Below are 26,115 nucleotides of genomic sequence, written 5' to 3'. Positions count from 1 at the left end.
AGGCAGAGTACGTACAACTTTAACCAGTAATATCAAGATAACATTTCAGTTTTTATGGCACTTCAAGTATATATATATTGTGCTACACTTGTCTGGATTATGTTTTCTAAATAGCCTCTGTCCTAGATACAGTGAAACCATAATAAACTAAATTCTTGGTAGTTACTCACCTTTCTGTAGAAAGAAGCAAATATTTGGCAGGAAGTATTTAGAAGTTACCAGTTTCTATGTTGCTATGAAGCCAGTGCACACTCCAGCCCTCTAGCATGGCTCGGTCTGTGAGGCTCTTCCTTTTCATCACCACTGGCATTGTATTGATCTTCAGTGCCTTACTGATTGCGACTGTCTCTTGGCTGCTCTCTCTGCCCCAGTTCATTGAACATTTACTGAGTACCTGCCACATTTAAGGCTTTTTTGTCCCTACTCCCTTTTATGTGTAGGTGTCAGTGAATTGACTGCCCTGCAAACTGTCCCTGCTTGGGCATTTAACTGGTTCCACGTTAGCATGTGTGTGTGTGTGCATGCACGTACATACACACATATGCAAATAAACATTTTTCTTATATTTACACATCTACATAATATAAATATGTTTGCCCTGGTGTTTCTGCTGGATTCCTTCCTACCTCACTGGCTTGTTCGCAAGACGAAAGTCCTTAGCTCCGCTCTGATCTTTGTTCTCTATGAATTATAAATGGATGTTGAGGACTCGGAGAGAAGTGTGGTATTCGTATACCTTTGAATGACAACACATCCTCCTGTACCTTTTTAATTTTTAAAAATTTTTGGCTGTGTTGGGTCTTCATTGCTGCACGTGGGCTTTCTCTAGTTGCAGCGAGCGGGGGCTAGTTTTCGTTGTGGTGCACAGGCTTCTCATTGCAGTAGCTTCTCTTGTTGCAGAGCACGGGCTCTAGGCGAGCGGGCTTCAGTAGTTGCATCTCGCAAGCTCGGTAGTTGTGACGCACGGGCTTAGTTGCTCCATTGCATGTGGGATCTTCCCAGACCAGGGATCGAACCCATGTCCCCTGCGTTGGCAGGTGGATTCTTAACCACTGTGCCACCGGGAAGTCCCTCCTGTACCTTTAAGACCATCCTTTTTAATCAAGTGCACAGATTCTGGATGTATGCATTGGCAGTTGTGAGGGAGGAGAGAAATACCTGTTTATCCAGCCTGACCGGTCAAATCAGTGCTGGAGGTCAAGGGACTGACAACAAGGGCACTCCTGTATCCAACTGAATCCCATTATCATTTCTTTTCTACTGCTCACTGGTGCTAGCATCTGCTATCTTATTTGTGTATCTGTGTGTGTTGTGTCACTTGGACTAGTTACCAAACAACCAGGTGGGTTCAGTCAATGATTAATGTTGCTTATGATGACCAGGGCACAGGAAATGATAAGTTTCAAAAATAATTTCATGATGTTTATTGTTCACAGTAAAGGAGGAAAATATTCTATAGTGATCACTACTGATTAAATACCAATGCAGTGAGGCTACTGAAATAAGATGGTGGAGTAGAAGGATGTGCTCTCACTCCCTCTTGTGAGAACACCAGAATAACAACTAGCTGCTGGACGGTCATCAATAGGAAGACACTGGAATTCACCAAAAAAGACACCCCACATCCAAAGACAAAGGAGAAGCCACAATAAGACAGTAGGAGGGGCGCAATCACAATAAAATCAAATCCCATAACTGCTGGGTGGGTGACTCACAGACTGGAGAACACTTATACCACAGAAGTCCACCCACTGGAGTGAAGATTCTGAGTCCCACGTCAGGCTTCCCCACCTGGGGGTCCGGCAACAGGAGGAGGAATTCCTAGAGAATCAGACTTTGAAGACTAATGGGATTTCACTGCAGGACTTCGACAGGACTAGGGAAAACAGAGACTTCACTCTTGGAGGGCACACACAAAGTAGTGTGTGGATAGGGACCCAGGGGAAGGAGCAGTGACCCCAGGGGAGACTTAACCACACCTACATGCTAGTGTTGGAGGGTCTTCTGCAGAGGTGGGGGGTGGCTGTGGCTCACCGTGGGGACAAGGACACTGGCAGCAGAAGTTCTGGGAAGAACACCTTGGCGTGAGCCCTCCCAGAGTCCACCATTAGCCCCACCAAAGAGCCCAGGTAGGCTCCAGTGTTGGGTTGCCTCAGGCCAAACAACCAACAGGGAGGGAACCCAGCCCCACCCATCAGCAGTGAAGCAGATTAAAGTTTTACTGAGCTCTGCCGACCAGAGCAACAGTCAGCTCTACCCACTACCAGTCCCTCCCATCAGGAAACTTGCACAAGCCTCTTAGATAGCATCATCCACCACAGGGCAGACAGCAGGAGCAAGAAGAACTAAGTCCTGCAGCCTGTGGAACAAAAACCACATTCACAGATAGACAAGATGAAAAGGCAGAGGACTATGTACCAGATGAAGGAACAACATAAAACCCCAGAAAAACAACTAAATGAAGTGGAGATAGGCAACCTTCCAGAAAAAGAATTCAGAATAATGATAGTGAAGACGATCCAGGACCTCGGAAAAAGAATGGAGGCAAAGATCGAGAAGATGCAAGAAAGGCTTAACAAAGACCTAGAAGAATTAAAGAACAAACAAACAGAGATGAACAAGACAATAACTGAAATGAAAACTACACTAGAGTAATCAATAGCAGAATAACTGAGGCAGAAGAACGGATAAATGACCTGGAAGACAGAATGGTGGAATTCACTGCTGCGGAACAGAATAAAGAAAAAAGAAGGAAAAGGAATGAAGACAGCCTAAGAGACCTCTGGGACAACATTAAACGCAACAACGTTTGCATTATAGGAGTCCCAGAAGGAGAAGAGAGAGAGAAAGGACCTGAGAAAATATTTGAAGAGATTATAGTTTAAAACTTCGCTAACATGGGAAAGGAAATAGCCACCCAAGTCCAGGAAGCGCAATGAGTCCCATACAGGATAAACCCAAGGAGAAACATGCCGAGACACATAGTAATCAAATTGGCCAAAATTAAAGACAAGGAAAAATTATTGAAAGCAGCAAGGGAAAAATGACAAATAACATAGAAGGGAACTCCCATAAGGTTAACAGCTGATTTCTCAGCAGAAATTTCTCAGCAGAAAGCCAGAAGGGAGTGGCATGATATACCTAAAGTGATGAAAGGGAAGAACCTACAGCCAAGATTACTCTACCTGGCAAGGATCTCATTCAGATTCGATGGAGAAATCAAAAGCTTTACAGACAAGCAAAAGCTAAGAGAATTCAGCACCACCAAACCAGCTCTACAACAAATGCTAAGGGAACTTCTCTAAGTGGAAAACACAAGAGAAGCAAAGAACCTACAAAAACAAACCCAAAACAATTAAGAAAATGGTCATAGGAACATACATATCGATAATTACCTTAAACGTGAGTGGATTAAATGCTCCAACCAAAAGACACAGGCTCGCTAAATGGATACAAAAACATGACCCATCTATATGCTGTCTACAAGAGATCCACTTCAGACCTAGGGACAAATACAGACTGAAAGTGAGGGGATGGAAAAAGATACTCCATGCAAATGGAAATCAAAAGAAAGCTGAAGTAGCTTTCAGCTACTCATATCAGATAAAATAGACTTTAAAATAAAGAATGTGGGCTTCCCTGGTGGCGCAGTGGTTGAGAGTCCGCCTGCTGATGCAGGGGACACAGGTTCGTGCCCCGGTACGGGAAGATCCCACATGCCGCGGAGCGGCTGGGCCCGTGAGCCATGGGTGCTGAGCCTGTGCATCCGGAGCCTATGCTCCACAACGGGGGAGGCCACAACAGTGATTGGCCTGCGTACCGCAAAAACAAAAAAACTAAATATAGAATTACCATATGATCCAGCAATCCCACTACTGGGCATATTCCCAGAGAACACCATAATTTAAAAAGACAAATGCACCCCAGTGTTCATTTCAGCACTGTTTACAATATCCAGGTCATTGAAGCAACCTAAATGCCCATTGACAGACAAGTGGATAAAGAAGTTGTGGTATATATATACAATGGAGTATTACTCCGCCATAAAAAGGAACGAAATTGGGTCATTTGTTGAGACGTGGATGGATCTAGAGACTGTCATACAGAGGAAAATAAGTCAGAAAGAGAAAAACAAATATTGTATATTAATGCATGTATGTGGAACCTAGAAAAATGGTACAGATGAACCGGTTTGCAGGGCGGAAGTTGAGACACAGATGTAGAGAACAAACGTATGGACACCAAGGGGGGAAAGCCGTGGGGGGCTGGGGATGGTGGTGTGATGAATTGGGAGATTGCGATTGACATGTATCCGCTGATGTGTATAAAATCTGTGACTAATAAAAACCTGCTGTATAAAAAAAAAAGTAAAATTCAAAAAAATAATAATAATACCAATGCTATGGAACTTCCCTGGCAGTCCAGTGGTTAAGAATGCGAGCTCCTGATGCAGGGGGCACAGGTTCAGTTCCTGGTTGGGGAACTAATAAGATCCCACGTGCTGCACGGCACAGCCTAAATAGATAAATAAATACCGATGCTGCTAAGTATTTTTTGCATATTTCATGTAATCTTCACTACTCTCATAAGGTAAATACTCTTTATTTCTCTAGGAAATTGAGGTGCAGATGTTAAATACTGAAATACTTTAGAAAAGTGTTGAATGAGAAGTGAAACATGGGATTATAGTTAGCCAAAATCATAGTAGGCTTTAGCTATTAAAATAATTTTCTGAATCAGATTAATAACAGTTTTGTCAAGGAATTCTGATGAGTGGAGATTTTACTGTAGAGAGGCTTCTGGGGTCTTCCCACTCCCACTTAATCATAATCCTCTGCTGTAATGAGTTTGTCCTCTCCATTTTTACTTTGGAATCCTATACTGAAAAAGAATCAGGAGTTCATCGCAGATATAGGGGCATGTTTTGGGTTTTGTTGGAAGTTACGCGGGGAGAAGCAGCTGATTGGAGTTCACAGGTAGAACACGTGTCTTATGACGGTGCCACCAACGTGCCTGCGTCCGGCGGGCTGCTGATTTATCATTGCTACTAGACGAGGAAATCCAAATGCGTGCTGGCGGAGAGGCGAGGGAGTTATAGCCCCTGCCATAACAGGAGGAACAGTCATTATTTTACTGAATTGTGGGACAGAATTTCACGTGTGAAATTATGGTTAGAAGCGGAATTCATTTGTTTTTATATAAAGCTTTTTTCTGGGATTTAAGTGTTACAGTATTTAATATAGATATCAGCTACTAAGGAAATGGGAGGTTGAAAGTGCTTTGAGAAAAACAAAATTCAATCTTGTGATTTGGTTTAGATGTATGTTTCCAGAATTGCCTGTGCTTTCCTTTTCTGTCTAAATCACAACGTGAGTGGCTTCTGGTTAACAGTTTCATAGAACCGTATACATACGCCCAGGCCCCAAGCTCAGCAACGTGAATCAAGTAATTATTCATGACTCTAGAAGTATAAATAGGACTGCAACTCTTGACTTTTAGGAACGAACTCATACTCCCTTAACCCATCCCCGCTGTACACATAAGTCTGGATTTATGTCTGTATATTTAAGAGCCTGGTAACATTGTAGCACCCACCAGACCCCACCTTCTGCTTCTCTGAGGCAGGGCAGTAAGGGAGCAAATGCTGGCTATTTTTAGGCCACTTTAGGCTGATCAGTCACTGACTGGCACACCCTTAGAGGCTATTTCAGTTCAGTAGCAAGTGCCAGAAGATAATGTTTCTGTGGCGGCAGAGAATAGTTGTAGAGTTCATCCATCAGGAATAAGGCCCAAGTCCACTGGTACGGGAGTGGGTGTTGCTATATCCTCATAGTAGAAATTGCTGTGTGTAAACTGAGGAGTAGGACTTTGAGGAATGGGTATGATCAAACAGTGCTTGGGCTTGGACTTACTACAGAAGACTGAGTGTTGTAGTTTTTCTTATGTCAGGGTTTCCGAAAGCAAGCTCATCACACGAGATGAATTGTGCCGAAACACAGCAGTAGAGGGCTGCCGCTGGCTCAGGCAAAACAGCGCCGTCTGTCCTGCTGTGGTAGCTTTTATTTAAGTATTATCTATGTTTACATTTTAAGACTTGTTTTCTTAACATTCCAGAAATGTCAAAGCAGCGACATATGCTTTTATTGATTATACAAGCAATAATGGGCTTTCTTGAAAACATGCCGTGCTTCGTCCTTGAGCGCAAAAGTAGCACAAGGACATTTCCTTGCGTTCCCACCATTCTGATTATACTGAAGTAGCACAAGGACATTTCCTTGCGTTCCCACCATTCTGATTATACTGAAGTAGCACAAGGACATTTCCTTGCGTTCCCACCATTCTGATTATACTGAAGCAGCACAAGGACATTTCCTTGCGTTCCCACCATTCTGATTATACTGAAGCAGCACAAGGACATTTCCTTGCGTTCCCACCATTCTGATTATACTGAAGTAGCACAAGGACATTTCCTTGCGTTCCCACCATTCTGATTATACTGAGGACATCTCATGGATCAGTGCCCAAAGCACTCAATGCTTATTCGCAGGCCCCTGGTTTGCCGGGGTGGGGGTGGGGGGGCTCAAAACATCCAGGACTGTTTACAGTTCTGGCTTACTCACATGCCCCCGGTTTGCCGGGGGGGCTCAAAGCAATCAGGACTGTTTGCAGTTCTGGCTTATTCGCCAGCCCCCAGTTTGCTGGCGGGGGAGCTCATGGGTCACATCTCCTTTCCATGTCCTCAATTATTCCACTACAACTGAGAAGAGAGGAAAGAGAGGAAATACAGTAGGAAGAGTAGCATGACCGAGGGAATGGTAAAGTTTCTTGAAGTCAGTCATGGGAAGCTCATACACTGTGTTGCCACTCCGGGGGCTTAAAAAGTGACCTTACTGAAGCCAGCGCTGGAGTCAGTGGTTTGACAGTAGTGTTAAGACCGTCTAAGAGGGAATTCTGAGACTGGGAAACCAACTGGGGAAGTGCCCAGAGCCTAGACTGAATCTTCGTAGAGATTTAGGAGGGAAAAAAGGGCAGATATTTTCCAGCAGTGATATTCAGCTTACGTATAGCTCTTGAGCCAAAGTTGATTTTTTTGCCTATCACCACAACACATTAACCTTCTAGAACATATAATTCTATTCTAGGATTTCTAAAATGTCTTGTGATTGTATATACAACATAGGGCAGAAGTGCTGGGTGGGAAATGAGCTTTTTCTACGAGTTTTGGTTTGAGTACCAGTTTCTCTATTGTTAGTAAGAATATGTCTCTAACATATCCATATAGATGTAACTGTCTGACCATCATCAAAAAACTGCTTTTAACATTTCAAGATGATACACCTCTCATTACAGCTATAGGGGTCCGGTTCCGTGGTACACTATAAATCTCGATTTACCACCGTACAAAAGATGGCATGAATTGATGGTTGACAAGGCACCAGCGGTATGCTATGATTCTTAAATCTTTTGTTTCTGACTTTACTGGATATAATTGCATTTGAAAGAACACGTCATGATATTATGTACCAAGTATTTTAAGAATCTGCTTTCCATGGTTCTCTGCCATTTACAATAAATGATAGTAGAGGAAAGATGTCATTTCTCTGTAGCGTCTTGCTCTTTTTACTAGCATTTGCCTTTGTTTCTTTAGCTCATATCATATGCATCATCTAAATGGTTAATCAAATGTCATGTTAAAGATGTGTTTACTTACACGTTTTTAAATAGTACTCCTCTATTTAGCTGCATATGGGTAAGTCAAAAGGTCTAGATCTGTTTTCATTATACCAGTATTAATCTTAAATGTCAACACTTCTTTATGTCTCTTATCAACTTTTAAATTTATTTTTCAGCTAAAAGTTATAGTGAATTCCCTGAAAAATATGATAAATGCATTTGAGCCAAGTGGAAAAATTGTGCAGTTAGTGGATCAAAAGTTGGTAAGAAATATTATTTCCTACAGTAAATGTTAAACACACACAGGTACACATATACACACACGAGTTCAGCAAAGGCTCTGTTATTTATTTAAAGGCATAATTTGGACAAGTGTGCTTTTATTCCAGACTACTGTCAAAACTTCAGAGGGACTTAAAATTCTGGGGCTTGGTAATATTACAGTAATAGGACATAAAATAGCATGGCAAATTTTGGCAGTTAGCTGCTCTTTAATGTTTTCTAAAAGTATGAACTGTTTTACAGAGCATTGGGCAAATATCCGTGTTTCATCTGGGAGTACAGCATTTCCTTCTGTTATGTGTACTTAGGTTTGCAAGTTCACTATTGAAAATTTGGGTTTTTCTTAAGTACTTTGCCTGAGCATGTCAAGACACTGAGCGATGTTCTAGATATGACCAGTTGACACGCTCAGCCCAGCCCTGCCCCTCAGTAGCTGTGGCCATTGAAACGCACTTGGGTTGTGTGTTTCGTGTCTTTGTGCGTTCACCAGACCATTTCATTTCTTGGTCCTGCAGGAAGATTCCATTTCTCAGACCCTTTTTTTATTTAAATGAAACCAGTAGAAAATCTAGGGCCTGGGCCCTAGAGCCCCCAGAGAGATCCTCATCACCCTCTTTCAGTCTTTGCTTTGGGGAAAGGATTGGGGAGGAAACCAAGGCCCTAGGGCAGATGTTTTAACCTCAATAGTGATGACATGTGGGATTGGATAATACTTTGTCGTGGGCACTGTCTGTGCATTGTAGGGTGTTGAGCAGCGTCCTTGGCCTCGACTCACTGGATGCCAGTAGCACCCCTTCAGTTGTGACAACCAAAAATGTCTCTAGACTTCACCAGATCTTCCCGGGGGGAAAGCCATCCCCAGTTGAGAATCATTGTCCTAGAGGCTGGACGTTCCGGGCATACCATTCCTATGACACTTGTACCTGCCAGCCACCAAACCTGTTATTCCTCATGTTTATGCTCTCAGAGCCTTTGATTAAGGCTATCCTTTATGTTCATACTCACCAGACTTCCCCAAAATACAAACGTTGGCAGAAGCAGTAGCAGAAGAGGCCCCCAGGTGCCCCAGGTGCCCTAATCCCCCTAACCTGCGTGTCAGCAGGGAGGGCAGCATGCAGAAGGTTTAAGTGCCCAGACTTTGCAATCAGACATTAGGGGTTTTGTTTGTTCTTTAAACATTGGATTTTAAGGTTAGATCAGTCACACACTAGCTGTGTGTCCTTCGACAAGTTTCTTAACATATGCAACTTCAGATTTCTCACCAGGGAGAATTTACTAATAATACATATTTCATATGGTGGTTGTGAGGATTAAACGACTTACTGTATGTAAAGCCCAGTGCTTGCATGTAAAAAATGGTAAACAACTGTTCAGTAAGTCATTTTCGTTTGTTAAATTGGCAGGAGTGTTCCACTTGTGCAATGCTTTGAATTCCTAGGCAAAAAAATGATTTGCCTAGTTAGATAACATTACATATAATTACCAAGTTAGTGAAAAATGAGACTTGCAAATCTTAAACACATTATCTTAGCAAGAGGCTGTAAGCTTAATTCTTTATCTAATTGTTAGTGAATAGTTGCAGTTGAGAATAAAAGTATATATGAATGGGTAAAGAGGATGTGGCATATATATACATACAATGGAATAATAGCCATAAAAAAGAATGAAATCCTGCCATTTGTGACAACATGGAAAGACCTAGACGGTATTATGCTAAGTGAAATAAGCCAGAGGAGGACAGATACTGTATGTTGTCACTTACATGTGGAATTTAAAAAACTGAACAAACGTTAAGAAAACAGAAACAGTCATACATACAGAGAATAAACAGGTAGTTGCCAGAGGGGAGAGGGGTTGGGGGGGAGGAGAGGAACAGGTGAGGGAGATTAAGAGGTACAAACTTAAAGTTACAAAATAAAAGAGTCATGGGTATAAAATGCACAGTGTGGGGAATATAATTAATAATAATAATTTAACGTCTTTTTATGGTGACAGATATAACTAGACTTGATCATTTTTAAATGTATAGAATATTGAATCGCCGTGTTGTGTACTGGGAACTAACATAGTGTTAGTAGGTCAATTATACTTCAAAAACAAAGTAACTCATAGAAAAAGAGATCAGATTAGGGAAGGTGGATTGGATGAAGGTGGTCAAAAGGTACAAACTTCAGTTACAAGATAAATAAGTACTAGAGATGTAATGTACAGCATGATGATTGTAATTAACGCTGCTGTGTGTTACATATGAAAGTTGTTAAAGGAGAAAATCTCAAGAGTTCTCATCACAAGAAAAAAATTTTTTTCTTTTTTTTTAAATTTTATATTTATTTGAGATGATGGATGTTCACTGAATTTATTTTGGTAATCACTAAATGACATATATAAATCAGACCATGCAAAAGAAGTATGTATGTCCACCATTGAATTTGCTCATGTGTCCGTTGTTTGCTAACAGGATGTGGTAATGCATCTCAGCCTAAGATTGGCTGTTAACCTTACAAGTGTTTTGTGAATCACTAGAATACAGATTTGTTGCTATGAGTGTGGGAAGGGAATAGTACATTAGTACCCCTCATCCTTGGGAGATACATTCCAAGACCCCCAGTGGATGCCTGAAACTGTAGATAGTACTGAACCCTATGTGTACTTTGTTTTTTTCCTATAAGTACATACCTATAAGTTTAATTTTTAAACTAGGCACAGTAGGAGATTAACAACAACTAATAATAAAATAGAACAATTATAACAGTACAGTGTAATAAAAGTCACGTGAATGTGCCCTCTCTCTCAAGCTATCATACTGTCCTGTACTCACCCTTCTTCTTTGTGACAATGTGAGATGATTAAATGCTTACATGATGAGATGAAGTGAGGTGAATGAAGTGGGCATTGTGACGTACCATTAGGCTACTAGTGACCTGACGTTACTTCAGAAGCAGGAGCATCTGCTTCTGGTGATCCTGGATCATCAAGCCATGACAAAGCTGATGGTTGAATGTCAGGAGCAGACAGTGTCAGTGGTTGGGGACCCCAGGTGGGACAGGGTAGGATGGCAGGAGATTTCATCGTGCTACTCAGAATGGCATGCAGTTTAGTACTCATGAATTGTTTACTTCTGGGATCTTCCATTTAATATTTTTGGGCTGTGGTTGACCATGGGTAACAAACCTCAGACAGCAAGACCACGGTCAAGGAAGGACAGCAGTAATGAGGGTGTGATGTTAATGGCTAGAGGGCAAGTTTGAGCAGAGATGAGGAATGCTTGTTGTGATGTTCCTGTGTTGTGAGCCATGGTAGGACATCCAAGTGGAATTATTCTAGTTCATCTCTCTAGAGAATAGGGTGAACTATAAGGCAGGAAAAAACAATCTGAGAATCATAGGTCTCTGCCTAGTACTTGAGATGAGTTTATGGGGTACACAAGCAAGAGTTATAGGGGCCCAATATTGAGTATTATATAGAATCTTTTAGAAATACATGATGTGAAAGTGCTTTCAAAAGTAAGCTTTGATCATCTATTATGGCAGCAATAGCTAGTACAAATTATATGTAAAAGAACCAAATCTCAAAGCCGCACTTTAGGCTGAATGACTGTTAGTGTATTTGTTTTTCAGCCTGGTCTACTTGGCAACTTTCCCGGGCCTTTCGAGGAGGAAATGAAGGGGATTGCAGCAGTTACTGAAATACCTTTAGGTAAAGTTCACCTGGCAGCTTTTTTTTTTTTTTGCGGTACGCGGGCCTCTCACTGCTGTGGCCTCTCCCGTTGCGGAGCACAGGCTCCGGACGCACAGGCTCAGCGGCCATGGCTCACGGGCCCAGCCGCTCCGCGGCATGTGGGATCTTCCCGGACCGGGGCGCGAACCCGTGTCCCCTGCATCGGCAGGCGGACTTTCAACCACTGCGCCACCAGGGAAGCCCCCACTTGGCAGCTTTTAAAACATTGAATAAAGTACTTAAAATTTTTTTTATTGAGGTATGGTATACATACAATAAAGTGCACAGATATTAAGTATACAGCGCAATCGAGGTTTTTAAATGCATACATGCGTGTAATCACAGCTCAGAACAAGATACAGAAACAAATTCCAGCAATCCAGCATGCTCCATCCTGCACTTTCGCACAGTTCTGAGTCCCCTGTTAACCACTGTTCTGACTTCACTGTAGATTAATTTTGCCTCTTGAACGTCTTACAAACAGAGCCGAACAGTATGAACTGTTGTCTGGTTTCTTGCACTTATCATTATAGGTAGTAGGCTATTGTATGAATAGGATATTTTTTGTTTCCAGATTTGGGATATTAAGAATAAAGCAGTTATGAACACTCTTGTACATGTCCTTTGATGGGCATACGCACTCATTTCTCTGCGATATGTCCTGGGTCATAGGGTAGCTATATGTTTAGCCTTGTACACTCTGCCAGCCAGTTTTCCAAAGTGATTGTACCCATTGACAGTCAACCTGGTACAAGAGTTTTCGTTTTCTCCACTTGCTAATTCTCCACGTGATAGTCTCAGTCTTTTATTTGGTCCACTTTGTCGAGTGTGTTATATTCGCCCATTATTGTTTAATTTGCATTTCCCTGATGACTAATGAGATTGAACAGTTTTTTGACCTTTTCCTTTCTTCCTTGCTTTCTTCTTCCCTTCCTCCCTCCCTCCCTCCTTCCTTCCTTCATTGTGCTTGTTAAATCAAATGCCCATTTTTATTGGTTTGAAGGAATTCTTTATATGTATACTGATACAGGTCCTTTGTCAGATATATGTATGCCAAACCTTCTCCCACACTGTAGCTTGCATTTATTTTCTTATTGGTGTCTTTTGATGAACAGAAATTCTTAATTTTAATGCAGTCCAATTTTTCAATTTTTTGATGGGTAGTGCTTTTTATGCCCATTTAAGTGATCTTTGCCTACCCCCAAACATATTCTTCTGTGTTTTCTTCTGTATGTTTTTGTTTACTTTTTTCATATAGGCCCATTGTGTATCTTGAATTAACTTTTGCATATGATATGAATTATGGATCAAGGTTCAAGTTTTCTCCAATTGACAATACCGTTTATTAAAAAGACTCTCATTCCCTCAGTAAATTGCAGTGGTGCCTTTGATATAAATCACATGATTGCGTGTATCTGATTCTATTTGGGGACTTTCCACCTAGTTTCATTTGTCTGTCTTTTCTTACACCAATACTATGCTACTGCAATTACTAAAGCTTTATAGTAAGTCTTAATATCAGGTACTGTAAGTTTTCTAACTTTCTTTTTTTCTTTAAAATTCTCTTAGGTAGTCTAGACCCTTTGCATTTCCACATAAATTTTAGAATCAACTTGACAAAAGAACCTACTGATATTTTCAGTGGGATTATAATCCTGAGTTTTCCAAGCCACAAACTTGGTATATGAGATTTCAGCATTTATTTAGGTTATTGATTTCTCTGAGCAGTATTTTTTTATTTTCAGGGAAGAGGTCTTGCATATCATTCATTCATCAAATCCTTTGTTATATCATTTATCATATTCTTCATATTCATCATATCCTTAAATTAAGTATTGATGTTTTTGGAAGCTGTTTTTAAATTTTCCATTTCCAATTTATAGCACTTAATTTAATGAAAAAGACTTTTTCTGTCGCCCCAAAAGTTTTATTTTTAAGCCATCAAATCAATAGAGTTGTTATTTTAAGTAAACTCTATATACCTTGGTTTTACAACAGATGACTGAGAATTTCTAAAAATCAATAGTATTTATCAACAAAAGTGGCTAGATTTTTTTTGTTTTTGCTTCTTTAAAAAGATAATTAACATACTAGAAATATGTTTTTTCAGTCTATATGAGAAATGTCTTTAATTCCTTTATTATGTAAAGGACTCTAGCAAATGAATACCACGTATAACTCAAGAGAAAAATGGATTGAGAAGATTAACAGATGAGTCATAATAAAATAAGAGTGGAATTTCACCAAAATAGAAATCAAATGGAAATAAAATAAACATTAGGGTGGGAAAAAAACATATTAAGCTTAACATGTTAACATGAAATGGAACAGAGAAAAAGTGTGTTGTATACCTTCAAATTAAAAGCTGAGTGGTATTATTATTGTACAGGTTAGGAAAAATGTTCAAAAATTAAAAATGTTTTACAATGGAATTTCTTGATAAGCTCAGCACTTATTTTACTGTCTCTTTTCTCACCTTAGAAATATTAGTCACACTCTAAAAACCTGAGCAAAATACATTTTCGGCATCCAACCAAGACCCAGATGTATTAAATTATCATATTTGAGCCCTCCAGAGAAAACTAAAATGAAGCATATTGTCGAAAATATGGACATTATGTTGCCGTATAATTCCAGCATGCCCAGATGTTCAGCTTGTCCAATAGTTGCTTCTCTGGGGACTCATTTTATCTTGAATCTGCAGAAAGTACAGGCTACTGAGACACCTGCACCCAACCAGCCATTCAGACTCACTCAGACTGTCTGCGGACACTTACGTATGCCCAGGCAGAAACTCACACGGCGATGATATTTCAACCTTTTCTTTCTTTTTTTTTTTTTTACATCTTTTTTGGAGTATAATTGCTTTACAATGGTGTGTTAGTTTCTGCTTTATAACAAAGTGAATCAGTTATACATATACACATGTTCCCATATCTCCTCCCTCTTGCGTCTCCCTCCCTCCCACCCTCCCCTTCCCACCCCTCCAGGCGGTCACAAAGCAGAGCTGGTCTCCCTGTGCTTTGCGGCTGCTTCCCACTAGCTATCTACCCTACGTTTGGTAGTGATATATGTCCATGCCTGTCTCTCGCTTTGTCACAGCTTACCCTTCCCCCTCCCCATATCTCAACCTTTTCTTAAAAAAAGAATTTTCTAACAATGTCATAGTTCTATATATTGACCAAAAGTTTCCTGTCTTTTCTCATAGGAGAGATTATTTCATTCAATATTTTCTATGAATTTTTTACCATTTGTACTTCAATAATAACAGAAGACAAAGAAGGTAAATAAATGTGTGCTGAGGGAAGGTGGGTGGTACAAGGTACAAAGTAGAAGAAAAATCTTTAACTAAATGAAATTAGAACTTGTAAAATACAGGCTTGCTATGTAAATACCATGTGCATGTTGCATATGGTTTTATAGATCTTGGTAAGTTTTTGAAAGTGAATTGAAAGCTGTTCTTATTTTAAGACCACTGTAATGCCTGTTAAAGTTTAATTCAGGTATGCAAAACTCTTGGAAGAAGTGTTTCAGGATTATAAACATTCTTACTATTCTTCATAGTCTACTTATACCCCTATTTATGATTTGATATAAGTACTCACAGGGGCAGGACAGACTTTCTCCCATCATTTTCCAGCCAAGGGACCCTGTGCTCACTTTTCCATGTTTTTCCTGACAAGTGCCCAGTGTACAAGGCACAGGATGATTTACCCTGATTCACTCTTAGTTTTGACCTGTTCTCTGGGTATAGCTGTAGGTGACAATCCCTGAAGGGAAGCATGTTGGTAAGTTGCATTAGATGAGGCTGAGATAGCTGTGTCTGAGTAGGACTGTGTCATAGTGAACCACAAAATGACCACCTACCCTTGTCCCATATTCCAGTCTCAGTTCTCTGGAACCCTGTGCTCTCAGGTATTGGGGGGGAATCTGGCCAGTGTGACAGGGACAGCAGTTTGATCTTGTTACAGCCTATGATATCAGATGCTGCTTAATTCTTATTGTTGGATTGAACAGTTGGGAATATCACTTAAACAAAATTAAGTGTCCAGCTTTGGTTTAGAATCAGTCATACTGTCATAATTGCTGTTACATGTCTCTTCTGCTTACTTTGAATTAGGTCATCTACTACATGCCCGAAACATGGATTTTGGAGTATTTCTTGGGTAAGTAAAACATGTGGTGTGTCTCAGTCCCTGAGAAGAGTAGGTTGTATTACACTGATGAAAAGTAAGTCCCAAGTCATTCCCAGAATATGACCAGAAGTAGAGATCCTAGATTCCGTAGTTTTGAGACCAGGTGGGCACACTCTTATTCATTTATTTGAGAGTTTGTAGCTGAGGTGCACCCAGTGGACAGAAATCTGGAGCATGCTTGAAGGCCCTAGATGCACATCTAGTTTATTGCTTAGAAGGAAGAGTAGCATTCTATTTCATGTGTCTTCTTGACCTTTCTGAAAAAAATATAACAGGGCTTTGTAATTAGAGACCTAAATACTAACCTGGGGTTTGCTAATATAGGCTGTGCCATGTTGGGGGAGTTACTTAACTTCTCTGAGCCTCAGTTTTATCATGTGGAAAATGGAGGCTAAAACTACCCATACTGAAAAATCCTTGTGAGGATTGATCATTAGGGATTAGGTAGATAAAGCACATGGTATAATGCCTGACCATCATTATCATATTCATCATTATTATCATTGTTATCAAATGTCAACTGAAATTTGTCTTTTGTAGGTGGAATGTAAACAATAATACCTGGGTCGTAACTGAGGAACTAAAACCTTTAACAGTGAATTTGGACTTCCAAAGAAACAATAAAACTGTCTTCAAGGCGGCAGGCTTTGCTGGCTATGTGGGCATGTTAACAGGATTCAAACCAGTAAGGAATCTGTTGTTACATAATTTTACAGGTAGCTCTCTGTGAAAGGTGGAGTCTAAGGAAATGAGGACCTAAAAAGAATATGAAGCCCCAGTTCATCGCATTGTACTTGTTGTTACCTTCCTTCTTAGGTTTGAGCTCACATGGTAGAGAAGAGTAGGAAGCGGGGGTTTCAGAGCCTTTTGTGGAGATAAAGCATGTGGTGGGTCTCAAGGGCTGGGAGTGTAAATCTGGATCTGGCCATGGGTCTGCCCCTTAAGCAAGTTAGTCATTAAGTCTCTGCACTTAAGTTTCCTGGTCAGAAAATTGTGGCCAACAGCATCCCACCTACTTATCTCACGCAGTATATGTGAAAAATGCTTTGAACTTCTAAAAAAGCTCTGTTAATAGAAGGTGAGAGTATCATGGTTTTGATTTTTCTCCCCCCACCCCGGCTCAATTTCCCAATCCAGGACCTGATATAACAGTGTAAAATAGCACAGTGAGGGGGCCTTAAACAGGATGGCTGAGGTTTCTGACATTGCTTGGTTTTCTTTTCAGGGACTACTTAGTCTTACGCTTAATGAACGTTTCAGTACAAATGGCGGTTTTATGGGTGAGTAGAGAGTTCTTACATAAAATGGGAATTTCATAGCTGTTTTAAGAGGAGGGCTAGACTGTGCCTTCTGGTTAATAGTTTAATGTCTTCTAGGACCTGTGACACTGTGTGTGTTTGATCTCTTCCAGGTGTCATAGAATGGATTTTGGGAAAGAAAGATGCCAAGTGGATAGGGTTTATCATTAGATCAGTTCTGGAAAATAGCACAAGGTAATCTGTTTGGTTGCTTTATTATCAGATTTAATATTTATTATTTTTTTCTTGAGATACAGTTGACATACTAGTTTAAGATGTACTACAAGATGTTTAGATATTTGTATATATGGCATAATGATTACCACAATAAGTCTAGTTAACATCCATCACCTCACATAGTTACACATTTCTTTTTCCTTTTTTTTTTTTCTTTTCTTTTTTTATTTTTTTGCGGTGTGCGGGCCTCTCACCGCTGTGGCCTCTCCCGTTGCGGAGCACAGGCTCCGGACGCGCAGGCTCAGCGGCCATGGCTCACGGGCCTAGCCGCTCCGCGGCATGTGGGATCTTCCCGGACCAGGGCATGAACCCATGTCCCCTGCATCGGCAGGTGGACTCTCAACCACTGCGCCACCAGGGAAGCCCTCTTTTTCCTTTAGATGAGAACTTTTAAGATTTCCTTTCTTTGCAACTTTCAAATATGCAGTACAGTATTATTAACTGTATACACTATGATATACATTACATCCCCAGGACTTATACTTATTTTATAACTGGAAGTTTGTACCTTTTTGACACTTCACCCGTTTTGCCCACCTGTCACCACCCCCCCCAGTCAACCACCAGTTTGTTCTCTGTATCTATGAATTCCTTTGTTTGTTTTTTGATTCCACTTATAAGTGTGATCACATGGTATTTGTCTTTCTCTGTCTGATTTATTTCATTTAGCAAAATGCTCTCAAGGTCCATCCATGTTGTCACAAATGGCAAGATTTCATTCTTTTTTTTTGGCTAAGTAATACTCTTGTATATGTACCACATCTTCTTTATCCATTCGTCCTTAGATGGACACTTAGGTTGTTTCCATAACTTGGCTTATTGTAAATAGTGCTGTGGTAAATGTGGGGCTGCAGACATCTTTCTGAGTTCATGTTTTCATGTCCTTCAGATAAACACTTGGAAGTGGGATTGGTGGTGGTGGTAATGGTGGTTTTAGCTTTTTGAGGAACCTCCATACTGGTGGTTTCATAGTGGCTGCACCAATTTACATTCCCACAAACAGTGCACAAGGGTTCCCTTCTCTCCACACCCTGGCCAACACTTGTTACCGCTTGTCTCTTTGATAATAGCCAGTCTGACATGTGAGATGATACCTTATTGTGGCTTTGACTTGCATTTCCCACCTTCTCATGCACCTGTTGGCCATCTTTGGAAAAATGTCTATTCGGATTCTCTGTGCATTTTTTAACCAGGTTGTCTTTTTTTTTGCTATTGAGTGGTATGAGTTCCAGATATATTATGGATATTAACCCCTCCTCAGATAAATGATTTGCAAATATTTTCTCCCATTCACTAGGTTGCCTTTTCATTTTGTTGATGGTTTTATTTGTTTAGAAGCTTTTTAGTTTGAGGTATTCCCACTTGTTTATTTTTGTCTTTGTTGCCTTTGTTTTGGTGTCAAATCCAAAAACTCATTGCCAAGACCAGTGTCAGGGAGCTTATTGCCTGTGTTGTCCTTTAGGAGTTTTATGATTTCAGGTCTTACATTTAAGTCTTTAATCCATATTGATTTTTGTGTATGGTGTAAGATAGTGGTTTGGTTTCATTCTTTTGCATGTAGCTGTGCAGTTTCCCAAACACCATTTATTGAAGAGACTGTCCTTCTCCAATGTGTATTCTTGGTTCTTTTTTCATAACTTAATTATGGGCTCTCTATTCTGTTCCATTGATCTATGTGTCTGTTTTTATGTCAGTACCATTGTTTTGATTACTATAGCTTTGTAATACAGTGTGGAATATAGTTATTCTTCTTTTTCAAGATTGCTTTGGCTATTCAGGGCCTTTTGTGATTCCACACAAACTTTAGGATTGTTCTATTTCTGTGAAAAATGCCTTTGGAATTTTGATAGGGATTGCAGTGAATCTGTAGCTTGTTTTGGGGTAGTTTGGACATTTTAACATTAATTCTTCCAGTCCATGACAGTGGAATATCTTTCTGTTTGTGTCTTCTTCTGCTTCTTTCAACAGTATCTTATAGTTCTCAGTGTACAGGTCTTTCACCTCCTTGGTTAAATTTATTCCCATGTATTTTATTCTTCTTTATAGAGATTTATATATATGTATATAAATTTATTTTTTTTATTTTTGGCTGCATTGGGTCTTCGTTGCTGTGTGTGGGCTTTCTCTAGTTGCGGTGAGCGGGCTTCTCATTGCAGTGGCTTCTCTTGTTGCGGAGCACAGGCTCTAGGCACAGGCTTCAGTAGTTGTGGCTCGTGGACTCAGTAGTTGTGGCTCGTGGGCTCTAGAGCGCAGGCTCAGTAGTTGTAGTTGTGACATATGGGCTTAGTTGCTCCGCGGCATGTGGGATCTTCCCAGATCAGGGATCGAACCTGTGTTCCCTGCATTGGCAGGTGGATTCTTAACCACTGTGCCACCAGGGAAGCCCTATTTTATTCTTTTTAATGTAATTGTAAATGGGATTGTTTTCTTAATTTCTCTTTCTGATAGTTCGTTATTAGTGTATGGAACCACAACTGATTTTTGTATACTGATTTTGTGTCCTGCAACTTTACTGAATTTATTATTCCTAACAGTTTTTTTGGCAGAGTCTTTAGGGATTTCTATATAGAGTATTATGTCATCTGCAGATAGTGACAATTTCAGTTCTTCCTTTCTGATTTGGATACCTTTTATTTCTTTTTCTTGCCTGATTACTCTGGCTAATACTGCCAATACTGTATTGAATAAAAAGGGCAAGAGTGGGCAACTTGGTCTTGTTCCTAATCTTAGAGAAAAAGCTTTTAGCTTTTCACTGCTGAGTATGATGTTAACTGTGGGCTTGTCATATATGGCCTTTATTATGTTGAGGTATGTTTCCTTTATACCCACTTTTTTGAGATGTTGAATAAATGGATGTTGAATTTTGTCAAATGCTTTTTCTGCATTTATTAAGATCATATTTTTATCCTTCATTTTGTTAATGGGTGTATCAAATTGATTTGTGGATGTTGAACCATCATTGCATCATGCTGTATGATCCTTTTAATATAGTTTATTTTAAATTACTCATATTATTTCCCAGCTTTATCTTCCACTGAGGAACTATTTCAGAATTTCTTAGGTGAACCTTTGACACTCATGGAATTCTTCATGTTTTGTGTGTGTATGTTTATAGCAAGAAAATGAAATGATTTATTTAAAAAGTTCTGGGGATAGTGCCCCTATGAAGGGCATCTATGAATTTTTCTTGGTGTAAAAAAAAATCCCCACCCATACAGAAAATAAAAATTTGTATAATAAAATCTTCATTTAGATCATAGTACCCCAATGCACATATGGTCACCTTATCTTTGATAAAGGAAGCAAGAATATACAGTGGAGAAAAGACAGCCTCTTCAGTAAGTGGTGCTGGGAAAACTGGACAGCTACATGTAAAAGAATGAAATTAGAACACTCCCTAACACCATACACAAAAATAAACTCAATATGGGTTAAAGACCTAAATGTAAGGCCAGACACTATAAAACTCTTCGAGGAAAACATAGGCAGAATACTCTATGACATAAATCACAGCAAGATCCTTTTTGACCCACCTCCTAGAGAAATGGAAATAAAAACAAAAATAAACAAATGGGACCTAATGAAACTTCAAAGCTTTTACACAGCAAAGGAAACCATAAACAAGATGAAAAGACAACCCTCAGAATGGGAGAAAATATTTGCAAACGAATCAACAGACAAAGGGTTAATCTCCAAAATATACAAGCAGCTCATGCAGCTCAATATCAAAAAAACAAACAGCCCAATCTAAAAATGGGCAGAAGACCTAAATAGACATTTCTCCAAAGAAGATACACAGATTGCCAACAAACACATGAAAGGATGCTCAACATCACTAATCATTAGAGAAATGCAAATCAAAACTACAATGAGGTATCACCTCACACCAGTCAGAATGGCCATCATCAAAAAATCTACAAACAATAAAATACTGGAGAGGGTGTGGAGAAAAGTGGGAACCCTCCACTGTTGGTGGGAATGTAAATTGGTGCAGCCACTATGGGGAACAGTGTGGAGGTTCCTTAAAAAACTAAAAATAGAACTGCCATATGACCCAGCAATACCACTGGGCATATACCCTGAGAAAACCGTAATTCAAAGAGCCATGTACCACAATGTTCATTGCAGCACTATTTACAATAGCCAGGACTTGGAAGCAACTTAAGTGTCCATCAAGAGATGAATGGATGAAGAAGATATGGCACATATATACAATGGAATATTACTCAGCCATACAAAGAAACAAAGTTATTTGTAGTGAGGTGGATGGATCTAGAGTGTCATACAGAGTGAAGTAAGTCAGAAAGAGAATAATAAATACCATATGCTAACATATATATATGGAATCTAAATTTTTTTTTAAATGGTGCTGACAAACCTAGGGGCAGGACAGCAATAAAGACGCAGACATAGAGAATGGACTTGAGGACACGGGGAGGGGGAAGGGTAAGCTGGGACGAAGTGAGAGAGAGTGGCATGGACATATATACATACCAAATGTAAAATAGCTAGTGGGAAGCAGCTGCATAGCACAGGGAGATCAGCTTGGTGCTTTGTTACCACCTATTATATATATATATATATATATATATATATATAAATTTATATTATTTTTCCTAGTTCTATTGTTGAGTGAAAGGTATAGACTATAAGGGTGAAAGGTGATCTCTTGAGACCGTTTTTTTTTTTGTCCTTCAGGTTAGAGGGAACATTTCAGATCTCAGTGTTTCACCACATAGGAGTCAGCGATTGTTTCTTCCTGAGCCATTGTTCACTATCCTTTTTAAAAAAAGGTGTTCCTCAGATATTTGTTTCCCTTTAGTTTCCACAGCTAAAAAATTCCCATTCCAAGTCGACTAAAAATGTTTCCTTTGTTTCAAATGTTTCTGTATAGTTATGAAGAAGCCAAGACTATATTGACCAAAACCAAAGTATTGGCCCCAGCATACTTTATCCTGGGAGGCAACAAGTCTGGGGAGGGTTGTGTGATTACACGAGACAGAGAACAGTCTTTGGATATATATGAGTAAGTACATTTGTTAAAGCAAAATAAGCAGACAGTAAAGCATAGACTGACGTGTGTACAGGTTTAAGGCATGAAACCTAGGAGGAATCTGTTTTTGTATCTAGACTCGACCCCAAGCAGGGTATATGGTATGTGGTGCAAACAAATTATGACCGTTGGAAAAATCCCTTCTTCCTTGATAATCGCAGAACACCTGCAAAGATGTGTCTAAACCAGACAACCCAAGAGGTACGTTCACAGTGTCATTATACAGAAAGAAATGGTGACTATTAAAGGTTATGTCCATTCTGGCATTTTTCATTGGCCTTTGAAGAATTTATAAACCTCCCATTAGTCATTGTCTCTGGACAGTCCCAACTGAGTTTCTGTTTTGTTTTTAATGTAAAGAGCAAAATTTTGCCGTACTTTTTCGTTTCTTAGTTAATGCCGGACACCACTCTGTGGAGTTGAATGGCAAGAATTCAAGAGGGGAGGAAGAGAAAGAAAGAAAATGTGATATATTAGAATCATCACCTGTAACAGTGACCCCAAGGGAAATTCTTTTATGGAGGAGCAGGGAGGTTGATTGAAGAATGTCTTGGTCTGATGACCCACTTGTGTGGATAAGGCTGCCAACATCTGTATTTAATGTACTGAAAACAACTATTTTTGTGTTTTAGAATATCTCATTTGCAACCATGTACGATGTCCTGTCAACAAAACCTGTCCTCAACAAGGTATTTTTTTAAATAATTAATTAATTAATTTGCTTTTAGGAAAAGAATTTGATCCCATGTTTTATCTTTCCCTGTTGTCTTGGATTAATCAGAGCTAGAATCCCAAGTCATGTTCAGCTTAAGGCTGCTTTTTAAAATGTTTTTGTGACCAAAGCCGTAACTCTTGGAATGTGACAAAGAAGTTGGTCACTGCAGCTTGATAATGCAGTTTGGTCAGAGTGTTATTTCCAGCTTTTCTTACATGGCATTTGGACTGAGTCTAGCATGTCAGTCTTGACTTCTCCGTCTGTGGGGAACCGAATGTTGTATGCTGCACCTGATACTTGACAAAGTCTGAAGTATCTTTTCAGACAACTTGCTTGCTTAGTGGATTAGGGTTTCTCTTAAACGTTATTACATCCTTTTATCTTATCCCTACTCTATAGCTAAAATATGCAAAAGTGTCCTAATCATCCAATTTGCCAGTAGCCCCTTCTTGTGTATTTCTGATCCTCTGATTTTCCCCATTTGTTCCTTCTCTTCTTTTCCTTGGTCCTTTTCCTAAACCCTCCCTGAAATCAGTGTGCCTCCGTCACCTCTGCCAGAACAAACTGTCCTGTTCGTTAGCATGTGACTGAGAACCCGGCCCTGAGGGAAGCCTTCCTTATGCCCACTGACCCTGCCATACTTCTCATTTTGCCCATCCATCTTCGTGTGAGCTCACGGTTGGGTTACTTACACATTCTGTGTGAGCTGGGTGTGTGCCTTCTGCATGTCTGCAGAGTTTCCCTCACTGCGTGAGAAATGCTTTCAGGATAAGGATAGCCAAAGCTAAACTGTTTATACTCCATAGTACACCATTCGTCTTTGTAAATTATGCATTGAGGAGGGTTAAGTGAGCCTGAAAGCTTTGGTGGTGAAGCAGTATACTGCTCAGAATTAAGACCTTGTAAAGAACTGAAGATTCTCTCCCACGCCTGTTTATATCATGACCTATTTTAGTTGTTATTGACTTATTAATTTTTGGGATCTTTGTATTATATGATACTTATTTTGTATCTTTTCACATATATATTACATATTAATTATTTAATGTTAAGAAACTTCATAAGCAATTCCACAAGAAATGCTAATATGAGGCAGGTCATCTTAGAATTGAAAACATCCTCAAAGTAAAAATAACTTTTCTTTCAGCTGACGGTATACACAGCCTTGATAGACGTTACCAAAGGTCAATTTGAAACATACCTGCGGGACTGCCCAGACCCCTGTATAGGTTGGTGAGCACACACCTGGCCTATAGGGTGCGACCTGTATGACATCAAGATGGGAGCTCACACGGGGCTGAGAAGTACAGCTGTCTGATCTCCTTCAGAAGACTGAGACTGAGGACGGGTTCTCTGAGGTGTGAGCTTGTCCTGCTTGGTATGTTTACAATTCACAGGCTGTTTTTGCCGTAATGGTTGATTTTTCTTATATACAAATTAACTCCTTTTAGTGAAGTACAACAATCATCCAGAACTTACTGTGGTTCATTTCAGTCTGATTCATTTGAGGATGGGGATGGGTAATTACAACTATTGCGGGACCCACCCCCATGGAATAAAGCAAGATTCTCTGTGAGCACAGAATCCTGTACATCTGTGTAATAGTTAAATAGTCCATATTATTCAGTTTTTCACTTTTATTTACATATTTGTATGTTTTTGTCTTTTCTTCCTGGCTCTTACTATTAAAATTAATATACCATTGTTTTTGCTGTCTGTGACAGCAGTGTATTTCACTAATTTTGATTGGAGGGGGATGAGACAGGCATTCAGCTGTATGTTTCTCTTCATGGGCAGCACATGGGCTTTTGACTGAACAGAAGTATTTTCTGGGGTTCTTGAAGTAACAGCTTTGCAAGGCAGTCTTTTATACTCAGCATTGAAGTGTTTGCTTTTTCATAACTAACCTACCACCCACTAACCCCAGGAAGTTATTAAATAAATTTCAAAAACAATCCTGGGTTCTATGAATCAATAGTAAATAAGCAGGTCAAAGACTAGTGGAAAATGGGAGGTGAACTGTTAAACTCTCCTAAGTATCATTCATTTAATAAATAGATTTTTAGTTTTTCCTGATAAATATGTATTTTTTTAACTAAGTATAGTTACTAAAAATGTTTTTCAGAAATCTATGAGAAGTGCTGATAGGACTTGTTAACCTTTCAGACCTTCAGTTTTGAAATGTATGACAGTTGGGCAAGACTGTAGCTACTCCATTTCTGTATAATGTCAGCTGTATTCGTGACATTCAGTAAACAGTCATTGGAAGAAGTGTCAGTCAGCAGTCATGTGGGCTGAGTGTGTACCTCACGTGTTGGTTTGAGGGTGGGGATATGGAGAAATCTGAGCCGAATATAATATTTGAATTAACATTACAAGGGTTATGGAAGTGGGTTATTCAACTTAAGACTAAATGGTCACAGTCTTACATGACTAACCCTAACTCAGTGCTATCAACCGAGTGTGTGTCCAGAGGCAGCTTCTCCCCGACAGGTGGTGTGACTGCAGTGATGCTAGTATTATCTTAGTGAAGCAAGGAGAATTACAAGAGGATTTGTGTTGAAAACAAGATTCGATTAATTTTTTAAAAAATATTTTGTAATGTACACGTTTCATAACTTTTTAATAGAAAATGTCATGAATTTTTCATGAAGTCCCTTGTCCCCTCCAGTTTACCTCAGTGTGTCTTAAAACACTGTCATTTTCTATGTGCGCCATGGCACGCGAAAAGGTTGGAAAGCACCATCACAGAGCTCTGGGTGGAAAGTGAACCCGGAGGCCTTTCATCGCAGCTGCGTGCCCTGGGACAAGCCACCAAGCCTTCCTACACCCTCAGGTCTGCCTTTGTCAAGTGAGGGTTTAACCCCAGTTTTCTCCAGGGTTTTCTTCTAGCTTTATGAATCCAGATTTAAAATGCATCTCAGGTTAGGAGGCAGTTAGGTA

At 39.8% G+C, this 26,115-nt stretch overlaps 1 protein-coding gene across 3 annotated transcripts in view; it reads left to right on the top strand.

Moving 5' to 3' along the window:
* The window catches only part of ASAH1 (N-acylsphingosine amidohydrolase 1), a 42,409-nt gene extending 17,533 nt beyond the window's left edge, over positions 1-24,876 (top strand). For 2 of the 3 annotated variants that reach the window (XM_049704141.1, XM_049704142.1), the window contains exons 3-15: positions 7,351-7,441; positions 7,851-7,937; positions 11,574-11,652; positions 14,882-14,956; positions 15,794-15,839; positions 16,410-16,554; positions 17,095-17,149; positions 17,281-17,362; positions 21,552-21,698; positions 22,299-22,430; positions 22,535-22,658; positions 23,090-23,146; positions 24,320-24,876. In XM_049704141.1, coding sequence (XP_049560098.1) covers positions 7,351-7,441; positions 7,851-7,937; positions 11,574-11,652; positions 14,882-14,956; positions 15,794-15,839; positions 16,410-16,554; positions 17,095-17,149; positions 17,281-17,362; positions 21,552-21,698; positions 22,299-22,430; positions 22,535-22,658; positions 23,090-23,146; positions 24,320-24,409 — 1,210 coding nt within the window. In that variant the 3' untranslated portion in view covers positions 24,410-24,876. The remainder of the gene's footprint in view (positions 1-7,350; positions 7,442-7,850; positions 7,938-11,573; positions 11,653-14,881; positions 14,957-15,793; positions 15,840-16,409; positions 16,555-17,094; positions 17,150-17,280; positions 17,363-21,551; positions 21,699-22,298; positions 22,431-22,534; positions 22,659-23,089; positions 23,147-24,319) is intronic. The other variant, XM_004277185.4, reaches the window with a different exon arrangement.
* Positions 24,877-26,115: the final 1,239 nt, after the last annotated feature.

Source organism: Orcinus orca, chromosome 21, assembly GCF_937001465.1.
Source record: "Orcinus orca chromosome 21, mOrcOrc1.1, whole genome shotgun sequence".
Taxonomy (NCBI): Eukaryota; Metazoa; Chordata; class Mammalia; order Artiodactyla; family Delphinidae; genus Orcinus; species Orcinus orca.
The sequence above is the reverse complement of the archived record's forward strand: the minus strand, read 5'-3'. Positions and strand labels throughout refer to the sequence as shown.